At 42.5% G+C, this 16,313-nt stretch overlaps 1 protein-coding gene across 1 annotated transcript in view; it reads left to right on the forward strand.

Moving 5' to 3' along the window:
* Positions 1–4: 4 nt before the first annotated feature.
* Positions 5–16,313, forward strand: part of EIF4EBP2 (eukaryotic translation initiation factor 4E binding protein 2) — a gene marked incomplete at its 5' end in the record, with an annotated part of 21,442 nt that continues 5,133 nt past the window's right edge. Inside the window, one exon of the mRNA XM_006166261.3 lies at positions 5–20. Coding sequence (XP_006166323.1) covers positions 5–20 — 16 coding nt within the window. The remainder of the gene's footprint in view (positions 21–16,313) is intronic.

Genomic DNA, 16,313 nt, shown 5'->3' on the forward strand with positions numbered 1-16,313 from the left:
CTTCTCCACCACGCCGGGAGGTGAGCGCCGGCCAGCCCTCCGCCATGCCCCGGCTGCCGCATGGTCCTCTAACTCCGCGGCGTGTCCGCGCTCGGCTCTTCGCCCTCTCCCGGCTCCACCAAGGGCTCCGGGACCTGTCTTTGGGGGCCTAGCCTGCGCTTTCCTGACCCTTCACTCCTCGTTGTCTCTCGGCCTCAACTCGAGTCCGCGCGCGCCCGCTTGGGAACGTGGCTCCCGGGTCGGGCAAAGAAAGTCGGGGTTCCCGCCGCGTGGCAGGTTTATGCAGTCGGCCCGCTTTCTCTCCCATTTCCACTGCTTTCCCCGGTGGATTCGGCTACTCTGCGGCATTACACCCTGCATTGCCTCGACCTCTTGCAGGCTATTTGTGCACGTTAATGCTTAATTTTGGAGCTGTCCCCCGGACCTTTGTAGAAAGGAAGTTAGAGCAGTTTGCTCCTGGGACCTTGCAATGACTTGTTTTGCTGCTTTTAGAACGCCAGGAGGAGGTTGGAATGCGGAGTCTGGAAGCCTCGCCCAGCGTTATCCTGCTTTGACAGCATTGTTTACTTTGCTGGACGAGGCCCCACGGGTGGGGAGAGTCTCCAGGCCGGGAGGAGAGAGTGATAAAATAAAACTCAATATTATAGTATCCAAAGGAAAGGAGGTGAGAGTGTTAGAACTCTGGCAGTCTTAAGGTAGGATAGCAGCGGTGACTCCTTTGGAGTTGGATTAAAGGGGTTATTTCCAAGTGGGACACTCTTGTTGGGTGAGTTGCTTGATCCTGGTGCAGGGGCTTACCGAGCGAGGCAGTGCAAAGGGAGGTTCCTGAGCATTGCTTTGCAGAGTGCAACCGCGATCTGTTTACAAGTAACACCGGGGTAGGGGTGAAGCGAGTTGAACTGGTCACGGGAAAAGGAAGCTCAAAGGTTGTCTGTCTGCTGACTGGGCTTTTCTCCAGAGGGAGGCGACTGTAAAGCTTAGGGGGCCTTATCGAAGTGACGGGCCCTCTTTTTTAACTTAAGGTTGCCTTCTTTTGGTGATGGGGTGCCCTTTGGCTACAAGGTGAAGACTTCCCTGGCAGCCCCCAAGTGTGTGGGATTGCTCGCCTTTCCCAGTGGGTAAGCTCACCCTTGGTACTACCACCAGTGCAGTTAGGCCTGGGCCGTTTTTGAATTGCACAAGAGCCAGGCATGCAGACTAAGGAGACTGACTGCCTGGCCATCAGAAGAGATGAACATCTAGGAGAGAGCTTTACAGGGAATCCAGCCCCGCCAGGGTTGGAATGGCTGCCTGGGAGGACCTTAAAGTGACCCAGGCAGTTTAGCAGTTTAGCCGCGTGCTTGGAGAGCTGGGTTTAAGGAAGTGTTAACTTTGCAGCGCAATGGAATTCCTGATTCCTGACGTGGTGGCTTACCTCATTGAAGAAACCCTCCTCATCTGACCTTTTCAAAACTGGCCCATGTTAAGATGAAATCTTGCTTTATAATCATGTAAAGTTCTGGCAGGTCAAAATCTTCCATGGGCTAGCAGGTGGCATGGTGGTTAAGGCACCAGACACCCACGTGTCCAAGTGTGGTTCAAGTCCCAGACCAGGAAGCTTTCTTTCTCTCCCCCCCTTCTTCTGGTGAGCAAATTAAAAAAATAATAATGATTAATAAAATTAAATAATTCCTTTTTTTAAGAAAAATCTGTTCTACATAGAGGTGTCTTCAATATAAACTGATAGCTTTTAAGAAATGGATATTGTTTCCCAAGGTGATGGAAAGAGACTTGAATTATAACTTCTGCCAGAAATTTTTGTGGCGTTGGCCAGTAAATACTTGTGCTTGCAGCAGTTCAGAACACATATCACAATAACAACTGTACTTAACAGTGATTTATTTGGGGGAAGGAACTAAGCTTTTAGCTATATATTAATGGTTCCCTTAAGGGAAGAGCCACTGAGGGATACCTTTCTGGTCTATTTTAAACAGCCAAGCTATTATGCTTTTAAAATAAGGGCATAGTCTTTGAGCATTGCCTTAAAGATAGAAGTCTGTCTCATAGCCTGGATTAGTTCCTAAAATGCTTGGAAAGATTCTGCCAGAAGTACTGATTCATTTACCCTCCTCCCAGCACACATAACCACAACTGCTTTCTCGAATATCACTTAACCTGCCTACAGATCGTTTCTGTTCATGTAGTTTTTGTTCGTTTCAAATTTAAATACTTTGCTTCTCTGTGATAGTGAGTCTGTATTTATTGGTAAAGCCCATCATAATCTGTGGGGTTTTTGAGGACTAATTCAATATACTTACAAAGATACAGCACTGTTGCAATTGATTTGATCACTTGATAGTAATTAACTAAATACTGTGTAGGTGTTTACCTCATTGAAGAAACCCTCCTCATCTGATCTTTTCAAAACTGGCCCATGTTAATATGAAATCTTGCTTTATAATCATGTAAAGTTCTGGCAGGTCAAAATCTTCCACGGGCTAGCAGGTGGCATGGTGGTTAAGGTGTTCAGCACCTACTGATTAGATTTTTTTCCCTTGGAAATTTTCTGCCGTCTGCTGGTTTGTTCATCTCTCTTGGTACATTCCTCTCCCTCCCACCATGTAATTTTATTTCCCTGAACTGAGTGAGAGAGTTTATTGTTACTTGGTCAGTTCCAGATACCTGAATTAACGAAGTTGGATATTTTTAGTGGATTTTGTGGGCCCAGTGGGCCCATTTGCAGTGCTTGGATAACATACTGTTATTGGGCATGCAGTCCTTGCCGAAACTGGGCTTCACATCTTGATTTTGGAGAAGGGGGAGAACAAATAAGATTTTCGATTCTGGAACAGCATAATCAAGTGCTAACGTATACTTCAGACTTGAAAACTGGAGTCATTAGGCCAGTATGGGGAATCTCTAGAGGGAAAGGACAGGATAAGCGTTTCTTGCCTCAGACTTCTGGAAAGCTGGACAAGTGACACACATGTCAGCATTCCAGAATAACAGTTGATGCGCTGAATGCCCTAAATGATCAGACAGGGCAGGGACATTCACAACATAGTGAACCCGAGAGTACTTTATTAGGGTCAGAGGATCCAGCCTACCCTTAAGATTCCTCAACAGTTGCCTGTCTATGGTTTGGGAAATGAGAAGTGGATGAAAATACTCTTGCTGTACTCTCTTGGATTTCTTTTTAAAAATTATTTTATTTAACTTTATTTATTCATTTATTTATTTCAACTTGACCAGAGAGGGAGAGAGAGAGAGAGAGAGCAAGCTGCCAGGTCCAGAACTTGAACCATAGTCAGCCACGTGGGAGTCCAGCACCCTTAACCACCAAGCCGCCTGCCAGCCCCTCTCTTGGATTTCTCATATTGCTAGAAAAGTACCTTTTCCTGTTATTAAGAAAGAGGGAACTTTTTATTGAGTAAATTTCAACTCCTCCTCCCCCCAAAGCTTTGGATTTTGTTTTATTTTTTCCTATCTGCCAATGAAGGAGTAGGGATTCCATTTAGAAGCTACTCCTAGCTTCAATTGAAGGTAAGGTTACATACTTTTGTATCACTGGTAAGCAGGGAGGAACCTAATGCTTTCTCTTTTTTTTTTTGGAGAGGTTTTCGCTATAGGGCTTGTGCGCTCGCCAGACAGACAGAGACATAGAGACTGAAAGCGAGAAATCACCCCCCCCCAGGGGGGATGGTCACGCCACAATCCCTTCTCCTCCATTTTCCTCTCTGGATCTTGGGCACGCACGCACACGCGCCTGGCGTGAGTTTTAAGCCACCGGGTCTGGGACGCGAACCGCGGTCGACTATGTGAGAGTCCAGCGACATAGCCATTATGCTAACTGCTGGTTCCCCTAATGCTTTCATTTTATAATCAAGAGAAACTGAGCCTAGAGAATTTAGATAAATTGTTATTATCATATAGTTAATTGATGTCACTGGGTCTCCTCAAATTTAGTATCTTGGTTCCTATTACAGTTTTTTCTCCACTATCTTCAGGTGCTTATCTTAATAGGAACAAAAGACTTTTCCACCTCTGGGATGCCAGCTAATGTGATTTTGCTCGCTACCTTGTTTTCTAGGTTCTCTCTATCTCCTAGACGAGTTCTGTTTTGGGGAATGAGCAGAAACATAGAGACCCTTTATAGCCTTTTTTCCCTGCATAGCATCCTCATCAGCTGTGGGAAAGTATGCTGTTGCCCTAATAAGAGCAGAAGAAGGGAACCAACCGTGATGGTCTGGAATCTTGCTCATGCTGTAGCTCTTCCTCCCTGCCAGCTGGGTAGTTGCTGAGATTGGTTCACTAGGGCAGAACTTTCTGAAGGCTATTCATTGAAAAGGTCTAGAAATAAAGAAGACAGGAAGAAGGGAAAAATAATCCACTTGGAGTGAGTTATATGAAAATAAGACTACTTGGGGGAAGACCTGACTCTTACCTGGTTGCATTCTTAAGAGAAATGAATAGAACTCTGTGTGCAGATATGGGGAAGGAAGGCCAGTGTCTGGCTGTACCATTTCCAATTCCAACTTCGAGCTAAGTTTATTGTACGACAATAATTCCTGAACCAGCAGATGTACATATTTGGCTCTCTAACTTCAGATGGTAACCAAAGGACTTCATTATTGTGTGTGAGAAGCTGTGTGAAAGACATAATGAAAGATGTTCAGTCACTTTGCCTTGTGGTCGAGGAAGGGGGCATTGACTTCTCTCAGAATAGCACTAATTAATATGTGTTCTCTTTCGTTGGAGGTTCAGCTTTAGTCTTCTATTCAGCAGCTGCCTAAGAACAATATATACCGTAGAAGTGTATATATATTTTTTTTTTTTGAGAGGTTTTTGCTATAGGGCGCGTGCGCTCGCCAGACAGACAGAGACAGAGAGACAGAAAGCGAGAAATCACCCCCCAGGGGGGATGGCCACGCCGCAATCCCTTCTCCTCCATTGTCCTCTCAGGATCTTGGGCACGCATGCACACACACCCAGCGTGAGTTTAAGCCACCGGGTCCGGGACACGAACCGCGGTCGACTATGTGGGAGTCCAGCGACATAGCCTTTACGCTAACTGCTGGTCCCACCGTAGAAGTATATATTAAAGAGAATGCACTTCAACCTTTATGTTGGTGCATTTTGCTGGCTTGGAACTAAATTCTGAGCAGCCGTCCTCACCTTCAAGGGATATGTAGCAGTAAACCATGTGGAAGGGAGCCCATCTGTGTGACCTAAGTCAGATGCAGCCTGAGGAAGGAAGACAGTGTTCTTATGGGTGGGTAATGCAGCCTGCACTACAGACCTGTGCACAGCTCCTGTCCACTCTCCCGAGGTCTGTTACATGAAGTAGGGAGAAGGAAAAGAACAAGTCTGTAAACAGGCACCATTAAGCAGAGACCCTTTTGTGGGCTGGGGTCTTAAAGACAGTTTTATAGGGAGGATCTTGGTGTGGTTTGGGAACACTGTAGGGTTGATGTGCTTATGTGTGTGAAATTTTGTAGATCAGGGCCAGCCCTCTGGTGCAGTGGTTAAGGTGCTATACAGTGGAAGCCAAGTCCTATATGGCTCTGGCTTGAATCCTCGGCTCTGGAGCTTGAAAAACATGCTCTGTGTGTGTATGTGTGTGTGTATGTCCCAAATCCTGACCAGATGTCTTGATTGTGTGTGTGTGTGTGTGTGTGTGTGTGTGTGTGTAAAATGTTGGGCTATTTCTTTTTTGTTGTTTTTTTAATTTTTTTTAATTTTTAATTTTTTATTAATTTATTTTTCTTTTTTAACATTAATATGCTATACATCATTACGGTATACAAAGTGAATTTTTCATCCAAAATACACTGTCTGTTGGCTCAATTAAGCACATCAACATACGTGTTATCAACAATTTTTCATTTCTTATGTCTTGTATATTTTGCCTTTTTTTTTTTTTGCCATCCTTGATTCCCTATTCCTAACCCTCTGCCCTGTCCAACCCTCCTCCCATTGTCTCTGTTATCCATGATTGCTTTCTATGCCTTTCTCCCCATTTAATTGATTTGCTAATGAAATGTTGGGTTATTTCTTCATTGAAGTGAAATTGCTCTCTGACCTGATAAGTTTTAGACTATTTATGAGTAGGTCACAGATAAAAACAGTAACCTAGACAGACAAGTGATATCGGAAGTATTTCAAGCTCTCTACTGTAAGTAAAAGTGAAAGATGTTGATGGATAGCTAGGGTTTTTGTTTTTAAATAAGAAGTACCCAAGAGGTGAGAACTTGGAATGGAAGCCAGTGGTTGAAATGGAAACCAGATTTGAATCTGAGTGTTTTCCCCATACCGTTAGTAGTCCCCTTCCTGTAGTAGCATTACTGACAGAGGCTTAACCATGGCATTTGTGAAATCTAATTGAAAGAATTGATCCAGGGATGCAGTCAGCAACCTGGCAGATACAACCTTGGTACCATTTTCTTGGAATCAGAGCCAGACATGTCTTGTGGAAAAATATTATTTTAAGATCAGTGTTCAAATTCAAACAGTAGTGGACTATTTGATGCACTTCATTTTCGCTCATGTTTTTCTGATGGTCAAGGCTAGGTAGATTTAAAATCACTTGGCATTTATTTCATTGGTTTGTGGTTTATATGCCATTTTGGACCTGTTACCAGCTTTAAAGAACATCTGGTTCAACTCATTTTGTAACCAAGAGTCAAGAAAACTGGATTTGCCTAGAGTACCTATCTTGTTTGTGTATTCTCATGACTCCTGAACCCCTATGTGACCTTTTGTAAGTACTTCTAGCTTCTGTGGACATTAGTTTCTTCATCTGTAAAATTAGAGACTAACACCAGATGCCCTCCAAGGCCTTTCTAACAGTGAACCCCCTGAACAGGAATGTAGTTATCACTGACCTCATTTGTAGCCCAGGTGTGTGTTCTAATATGGAAGTGTCCTAAGTGATTGGGCAAGGGACTATCCTTTGACTTAATATCTTGGAAATCTTTGCTCCCAATTACCGAGACTTAGAGTTAATCAAAGGACAGTAGGATGGGCTTTTCACAAACCATAGGTGTCTTCCATTTGCCTTAACTTGGCCATAATGTTAATAAGTTAGAAGGTCATGAGGCTCCAGCTGTGCCTTCTGTTGATGTAAAAATTGTCTCTCTGTTGGTTTTATGGCACTTCAGAGTTGTGCACACTGAACGTGGTTTAAAATGGCCACCACCAGTGTATAATCTGTTCGGTGGACACTGAGTCAGGCAGTTTTAAGTTTCTCAGGGTTGTCTGCCACAGGGCCTTTTAGGAATCTTCCTGTTTATCTAGAGCCTCCACGAAGAACAGATGTTGTTTAAAATTAAAGTTTGGGCCCAGCTACAGTGACAAGGAGGCACTACTATGCAAGGCTGGGGCTGCATGGGAGGCCCGGGTTCAATTCCAGACTAACCTAAGCAGGCTAGGCAAGGTGTCATATGCCTGTAATCTTGACTGAGGCAGGAGAATAGCGACAGGGCAAGACACTGTCAAAAGTACCTATCTTTAGCCTTCTCCTAAATAAACAAACAAAAAACTGAAGTTTGTTCAAGATTCTCTAATCCAGTGAATGAAACATAGATCTTGTTATCACCTCCTAAACTGAGAGAATAAAAAGCAGAGAACAAAAAAAAAAAAAAGCAGAGAACACTTTCTAAGTCCTTTCTGTGTTGTCACTTTTTATTTTCCCTTGTTATGGGAGTGGGAGGGAGACACATACACTTTTCTGAGCGCTCTTGCTGCTTGTTCATCTTGAATCTATTTCTGACTTCTTGGTGGACTCTTAAACACAGACATAGCTGGAGAAGCAAGAATTCTTAATAAAAGGGGCTGGCAGGTGGTGTGGTGGTTAAGAGCACTGGACTCCCACTTGACCAGCTGTGGTTCAAGTCACGGACATGGCGACTTGCTTTCTCACTTTCCCTCTCTCTCTCTCAAGGTGTCCCTCTCTGGTCAAATTAAAATAAATAAAGTTAAATAAAATAATTATTGGGAATAAAAAGAATTCCTAATAGAATACTGAGGTTACTTGCCGAGTACTTAGTTTCTGTTTAAATTCAGTTTCTGGGTTTAAAACATTATCTTCTTTCCTCCCTGGTAATCCTTGAGTTGCTCTAGCAGCATTGTCCTGTCATGTATATATTTATAAAATACTTTTCAAGCGCTTTTTCTCACTTCCTTTTAATAGGTTCTTTATACTGTCTTGGTCGTGTGTGTGTGTATGTGTGTGTGTGTGTGTGTTTATATATATTTTTATTACTTGTTTTCTCTGAGTGAGAAAGTGCACCCCAATGGATGTCCTGGTGCTGTGATCCATACCCAGCCCTGGATCATGGGTGAGCATGTGCCCAGTGCATTTAGGGAGATCTCCAGACTTGAGCCAGGTTCCTTCTCACATGGGATTGCTTTGCAGAGTGTAGCATTTTACGAGCTATACCATTGTCTGACCTCATTTTTAAAATACATTCCTTAGTGTGGTAAAAAATATATAAAACGAAATTTACTATTTTAACCACTTTTAAATGTACAGTTCAGTGGCACAGGCATATTCATTTGCTTTACAGTCATCACTATCCATCTCCAAAACTTTTTTCTTCTTCCCAAACTGATAATTCCGTACCACTTAGCCAGTAATTTCCCTTTAAACATCACCCCCATGATAGGAAACCAGGTAAAAAGTACAGTGACAACTACACCGAGTTAACCTTGTTACAGTAAACTTTTTTCTGTGTGGCTTTATTTAAACTGACACAATTTCTTAGATATATAGCTTAATGTGTGGCTTAATTATCACTTAAACTAAGTTCTGGTCTTGAAAGAGACCTTAAGGCTTGATCCAACCATCTAGGCAAATATAATTACGTGAGTCTCATTCATTGGCCTTATGAGAGAGTCAAAAAGTTCGTTACAAAGTTGTGCAAGTTTATTTTGGTGTAAAATTTTTAAAAAATCTTAGCAGTTTTTCATAACATGCTTTTTTTTTTGAAGAGGTTTTGCTATATGACACATGTGCCCACCAGACAAACAGAGAGACAGAAAACGAGAAATCACCCCCCAGGGAGGATGGCCATGCCACAATCCCTTCTCCTCCTTCTCCTCTCGGGATCTTGGGCACACACGCACGCACACGCGCCTGGCGTGAGTTTAAGCCACCGGGTCCGGGACGCAAACCATGGTTGACTATGTGGGAGTCCAGCGACATAGCCATTACGCTAACTGCTGGTCCCTCTCATAACATGCTTTTTTCATGAAGTTCATAAAGACTAATATTACTATTTTCTGTCATTTGAGCATCACTGAGTTTAATAAGCTTATTTTATTTCTTTGGAGATACTCAGTAAGGTCTCATCATATCTCAGTCTCCCCCCATCTGCCATAACTCTTTCTATTAAAAATACTGTAGACCTAATAAGTGTGTTTATTAACAACATTGAAGGAAAGACGATCAATATAGAAAAACCAATTGTATTTATATACACTTGCTATAAACAATTGAAAAGGGCATTAGGAAAACAATTCCATTTATAGTATGCTACTGTTTGAATGTATTTCTCTAAAATTCAAATGATGAAATTTGGTTGTGACAAGATTAAGAGGGTGAAAACTTAATGTGACTATGGGACTAAGAGATGGGACCTTTAGGAGGTGATTAAGATTAAGGTCATTGGGGACCAGCAGGTGGCGTGGTGGTTAAGGCACTGGACACTCCCACATGGCCAATCATTGTTCAAGTCCTGGACCTGGTGGCTTGTTTTCCCACTTTCTCTCCCCCTCTGTCTGTCGCTTTCTGGTCAAATTAAAATAAATGAATGAATAAATAAAATTAAATAATTTAAAAAAAGATTAAGGTCATGCGAACAGGACTCCCATGATTGTATCCTAATGGGTTTATTAGAAAGAGTGAGATAGTGGCACATGCATATGAACTTTTGCTTCATCTGGCCACATGATGTCCTGTGCTGCCTCAGGACTCTACAGAATCCCCAACAACACCATATGTGACCTCAATCATGGCTCTCCAGCAACATGAGTTTTTTAGATTTTTTTCCCGTAGGGTGCTTGTGCTTGCCAGAAAGTGACAGAGAGAAAGAAAGAAGTCATCCCCCAGGGGGGTGGCCATGTTGCAGTTCCTTCTCCTTTTGATGTTTTGGGCACATATGCACATAAACCTGTCATGATTTTCAAGCCAGGTCCAGTACTCATATTGCTGAGTCAGCCATGTGGGAATCTAGTGCCTTAACCACCATGCCACCTGCTGGCCCCTAGCATGAGCTTTTTGAAGTTCTTTCACATGAGAAAAGTCCAGATTAGGCAAATCTAGAGAGATAGAATGTAAATTAGTGGTGACCTAGGGCTGTGAAAATAATTCTCTTCTTTTTGAGAGGTTTTTCTTTTTTTTCTTTTTCGCTATAGGGCATGTGTGTTTGTCAGAAAGAGGGAGGGAGACAGAGATAGAAAGTGAGACATCACACCTTCCCCCCCACCCCCAGGGGTAACGGCCACACCTCAATCCCTTATCCTCCATTCTCCTCTTGGAATCCTGGACACGTACACACATGCACCTGGTGTGAATCTAAGCCACCAGGTCCAGGACTTGAACCGCTGTCAACTGCATGGGAGTCCAGTGACATAATCATAATGCCAACTGCTGGTCCCGAAAATACTCTGAAATTGATTATGGTGATGATTGCACAATTCTGAATAAATTATAAATGCATCACGTGCTTTAAATGGGTGAATTGTTTATTAATTCTATCTCAGTAAAGCAGTAAAATATTCCATCAGCTTTGCAAAGTCATAAAGATTCTCTTATACTGCATACAGTAGGCAGAATATCCACTGTCTGCTTTCTGGTTGATTCAATTTCAGTTCTTTAATGCATATATTTTAAAATCATTTTAAATTTATTTTTTCTTGTGTGAGAGAGAGACAGATTTCCTCTACAGTGATGAGATCTCTCCCAGCCTTCTAGCCACCCAGGATCATGGTTATGTGCTAGTGTATCTGACTGGTGTGCTCAAGTCGTCCCAGGATCTCATCCCCGTGTGACTCCAATATCATGCAACAGTGCCACACCACCTGCACCACCTTGGCTGGAGAGGTGACCACCACTACATTCTCATTTTGCTCCGGTTAGATCTGTGACCTCTAGGTCTCAGCATCATGTATAACACTTAGGTTATTTCTAATGTGTAGCTTAGGAAACTTAGCTTATGTCTTGTACTTCTTTCACCGCCCCACCCCCATGGTTTCCAGTCTTGGTGTACTGCAGAAGTGGAAATTATCTGGTTCTAATTTGCAAGGTGAACGTTAGTGAGACCATGCACAGTGAAGCCTCACCCTTCAGTAATCTAACCATAAATAAAAGTGGGGGTGACACAACAGATATGCCAAGTACGTTTGCTCAGACTCTTCCTTTGTTCATTGGAGTGCCGTCAGGCCCCTTTCAGTTACCTTGCCCTTATTTAACTTAGCTTTCTAATAAACAGACTCCTCATTTGTAAACCCAACAGATTAAAAGTGTAAAGTTAGAATGGGTTCAAAAGATGTGCTATGGAATTGTATCTAAAATGTGTATGTTGAAACCTAACTCTCAATGTGTTGGTATTAGGAAGTAGGGCCTTTGATCATTAATTAGATTTAGATAATGTCACAAGGGTGGGGGCTTGATGATATTAGTGCTTTTTTAAAAAAATATTTATTTTTAATTTTATTTATTCATTCATTCATTTTAATTTGACCAGAGAGAGAAGGTGAGAAAGCAAGCCACCAGGTCTGGGATTTGAACCCTTGCTGGCCATGTGGCAGTGTCCAGTGCCTTAACCACTGGAGCAAAATTAGAATATAGTGGTGGTCTCCTCTCTACCACGCCATCTGCTGGTCCCCTGGGATTAGAGATACAAGAGAGCTTATCTATCCTCCTTCCTCCAATTATGTGAGTATACAGTGAGAAGACAGCAACCTACAAGAGAACTCACTCCTGCTTTTGGGGCTCGCAGAGACCATTAGAATGGAAAGAGCGCTGGACTGAAAGTGAATGGAAAGAGTTCTGGACTGAAAGTCAGGAGACCACCATTTCATTCTAATTTTGCTCCGCTTAGATCTGTGACCTTCTCTAGGTCTCAGCACTGTGTCAGAATGATCTCTGTAGCTGCATCCATCTCATTGTAATTCTTTGGCATTTCGCCTGTCTTTAAACCACTGTTACTAGGATTGTGGGAAAAGGATGAAATTGGGTTCTTTCCCCTTGTATAGTGGTTCTTCATTTTGAGTGGACAGAATGCGTGGGAACTTGAAAATACGAATTTCCAGTTTCTCTCAGTGATTCTGATTCAGTTAGAATATATATATATTTTGTTGTTGTCAGAGGGTACAAGTGGTTGCCATAGAGGGAGAAAGCGCACCCTCAACTGGGGCACAGTCATGCCACAGTCTTTTTCCACATTTTTCCTTCCGTCAGGATTTTGGGCATGCATACACACTTGGTGTTTTTCAAGCTGCTGGGATTGGGATTTGAACTGTGATTGACCATGTGGAACTGAGCTCCCAATGCACAGCACTTAACCATTGTGTTACAGATTGGCCTATTATTCAGTCGATGATTTATTTTATTATTATTATTTTTTTGGCTAGAGAATGTAGGCTCACCAGAGGGAGAGGAGAAAGCACTCGCTATGGGGAATGATCACACTACAATCCCTTCTCCTCCATCTCTCCCTCCTTTTGGGATTTTGAGGACACACATGCCTGGTGTGTTTCTCAAGTCACTAGGTCCAGGACTCAAAACTGCACTGTCAGCCATGTGGTATCTAGCTGCCTTACCCACCAGGCCATTGGAGCTGGCCCTAGACTGTTCTTCACTCAGCATCCCAGATGATTCTTATGCCGTGTCTGCAGATTACAACTCCCAAAATGTTGTCCTAGTAGATTCCAGATATGTCATAATATATTTTTTTTCCTTTTTGACTGCCAGAGGGTACATGTGTGAGACACAGAGGAAAAGCACCCCCCAGTGGACATGGCATGCTGCAATCCCTTCTCTTTCTCTTCTCCATCCTGTTGGGATTTTGGGCAGGCACGCGCTTGTACCTGGTGTGTTTTTCAAGCCTTCAAAGCCAGGATTTGAACTATGGTTGGTCATGTGGGCTCCCTCTCCTTTTACCCACTAGGCTATGAGGCTGGCCTGGCATTTTAAATCACAAGTTTTTTTTTATAGAGAAGCTGAGAGCCAGATATTTTATTATCATTTTATAGTATTTACATATAATCTACACATCTCCCCATGTCTCTCATAATTTTTATTGGGGCACTGGGAAAGTCATACCTTTTTTTTTTTTTAAGAATTATTTTATTTGTAACTTTTAAAAATTAATTTGTTTATTTCCATTTGACCAGAGAGGGACAGAGGGAGAGAGAGAGAAGGCAAGCCGCCAGGTCCAGGACTTGAACCATGGTCGGCCATGGGGGAATCCAGCGCCTTTAGCTACCATGCCACCTGCCGGCCTCATACCATACTTTTCTATGCAAAACTGTGTCATGACTTTGCCAACCCGATAGATTACTTGTAATATTTAGTATAGTTTAAATGCTATGTGAAGAGTTGTTACACTGTTTTGTTTAGGGAATAATTTAGTATAGACACAACCATCACAGGCCCCCCCCCCCGCGGACGTGTTAGCAGCAGTGGAACATGTTCAGTTCACAGTTGGTTGAGTCCATGGATACAGAACCTGCTGATCTGGAGGGTGGTCTGTGTTTTTGAGAGAAAAATATGTTTAGTACCTATTTCTAGTTAAAGCAAGGGTGGTGGGATTGAGAGTAGAGTCTCTTGGGACCAGCAGTTGGTGTAATGGCTTTGTCAATTGGCTCCTACGTAGTTGACTGCAATTCTAGCTCTAAACCTGGTGGCTTAAACTCACATTGGGCATGTGTGCGTGGATGCCCAAGATCCTGAGAGGAGAAGGGATTGTGGTGTGGCCATCCCCTCAGGAGGGTGATTTCTTGCTTTCTGTCTGTCTGTCTCTCTCTCTCTCTCTTTCTGGTGAGTGCACGCGCCCTATGGCAAAAATCCTCTCCAGAAAAATAGAGAGTTGAGTCTCTTGGCCTTGAACAGACCCACCTCTTAAAAAAAAAGAAAGAAATGAAAGAAAAAAAGGACTGGCAGTGGCGTAATGGTTACTTTGCTGGATTCCCATGTAGTTGACCACTGTTCGAGTCCCAGACCCTGCGACTTAAAACTCACCCAGGGTGCGGGTGTGTGCATGCCCAAGATCCTGAGAGGAAAAGGGATTGCAGCATGGCCATCCACCCTGGAGGTTGATTTCTCACTTCCTATCTCTGTCTCTCCCTGGCTCTCTGGTAGTCACATGCGCCCTATAGCAAAAATCTTTCCCCCCAAAAAAAAGAGAGAGAGAGAGAGAGACTTACCTCTGAGAAGGCACCACTGGTCTGTTTTCCATTCAGTTGCTAAGAGCTTACTTACTTGCATATGGGCAGAAGTGCTGTGGACTGCAGGTATTGATCCCCCTCCCCATGTCATTGAGTTTGTAAACTGATTTCACAACTGTTTATACTGGTATTATTTTTTAGATTTAATATTTATTTCCTTCCTTCTTTAGGAGGATTCTAGAGTTGTTATTCTTGCAATAAGTGCCTTGTTTTTTCTACTTTCTTAACATTTCATATATCTTTGTTAGCTTGTTCCTCTGCTTCCTGAGATAGAGCTATCACATGTTTGAGGAAATCTGTCCAAATTGGACTCTTAATACAATGTGACAGGAATATTACTCTTTTTCACTTGGGAATCTTAAAGCCTTAGCTAGCAGGTAGTATTTAGATTCTGCCTCTTTAAACTGGGTACCTTTGCACTTAATGTTACTCTTACATGTACTGTTGCCTTTAATTTGGATGCCTAAGCCCTAGAAGCAGGATTTTCTTCTCTGTTTGAGCCCAGTGTGAGCAAGATGGCACAACATGACAGCCTCCCTTTGTAACCTAGGCAGGGCTGGCAGAAGTGCTGGGCTGCTGCTCTTCACCCTCACCGCCTTCAGCAGATGCCAGTAAATGGTCACCATATTCTTACTGAACCAGCCATTGTCTTAGAATCAACAGCAGAGTCCAGGCATCTGCTGCATTTGGCCAACATCAGGCTTCTCCACTTGTCACCTCGTTTATATCTTACTTATTGGTACCCAGGGAAGACCATGACCAAAGGAATAGACAGCAGCAGGTTTTCTATTTTCCTCCAGTTGTATTGAGGTATGATTGACAAAATTGTATGCATTTAAGTTGTACAATGTATTTGATGCAACGATTGCCGTTATCGTCTATTATGTGATAACAGCAAACTTTGTGTCTGTAATGAGAACCTCTAAAACCTACTCTCTTAAAGATTTCAGGTATATAATCCAGTATTGGTAAATATAGTCATTGCGGTGTACATTAGATTCCCCAGAATTCATCCAGTAATTGCCAGTGTGTACCTTTGACCCTCATCTTTCCATTTCCTCCTTCCCTCAGTATCTGGCAACCACCATTCTATTCTTCTGTCTGCTTCTATTTGTTTGACTTTAAAAAAAAAACTTTGTATTTATTATTATTATTTTCAATGTACTGTAAGGCTCTTATGCTCACCATAGAAAAAGAGAGGGAGGGAAATTGAGAAAGCAAGCCACCAGGTCTGGGATCAACTGCAGTGGGCCATGTGGGAGTCCAGGACCTTAATCGCCATGCCACCTGCTGGCCCCTGCGTTTTACTTTTTTTAGAGTCCACATTTAAGTGAGATTGTGGAGTATTATCTTTGACATAATTTCATTTAGCATAATGCCCTCAAAGTTCATCCGTATTGTCATAAATGGCAGCATTTTCTTCCCACTGTTTAGGGCTGAATATTTCATTGACTGTAGTATACTAGTTGTTTGTTTGTTTTAATTTGTTCATCTGTTGACATGCTTAGATTGTTTACATGTCTTGGCTATTGCAAATGATGCTGCAATAATGCTGAATGTGAGAGTATGGCTATCTCTTTGAACTACTGATTTCATTTCCTTTGGGTATATACCCAGCAGTGAGATTCCTGAGTCAAATGGTAGTTCTGTTTTTAATTTTTTGAGGAACCTTCATACTGTTTTCATAATGACTAGCAGTTAGAATTCTTACCAACAGTGTACACGGGTTCCCTTTTCTCCACACCTTTGCCAATACTTATCACTTGTCTTTGATAATAGCCATCCTAACTGGTGTGAACTGATAGCTCATTGTGTGTGTGTTTCTTTCTTTCTTTTTTCTTTTTTTTTTTTTTTATGGGGTTTTGCTATCGGGTGCGTGCTCT

Source organism: Tupaia chinensis, unplaced genomic scaffold, assembly GCF_000334495.1.
Source record: "Tupaia chinensis unplaced genomic scaffold, TupChi_1.0 Scaffold144215_1, whole genome shotgun sequence".
NCBI classification, from domain to species: Eukaryota; Metazoa; Chordata; class Mammalia; order Scandentia; family Tupaiidae; genus Tupaia; species Tupaia belangeri.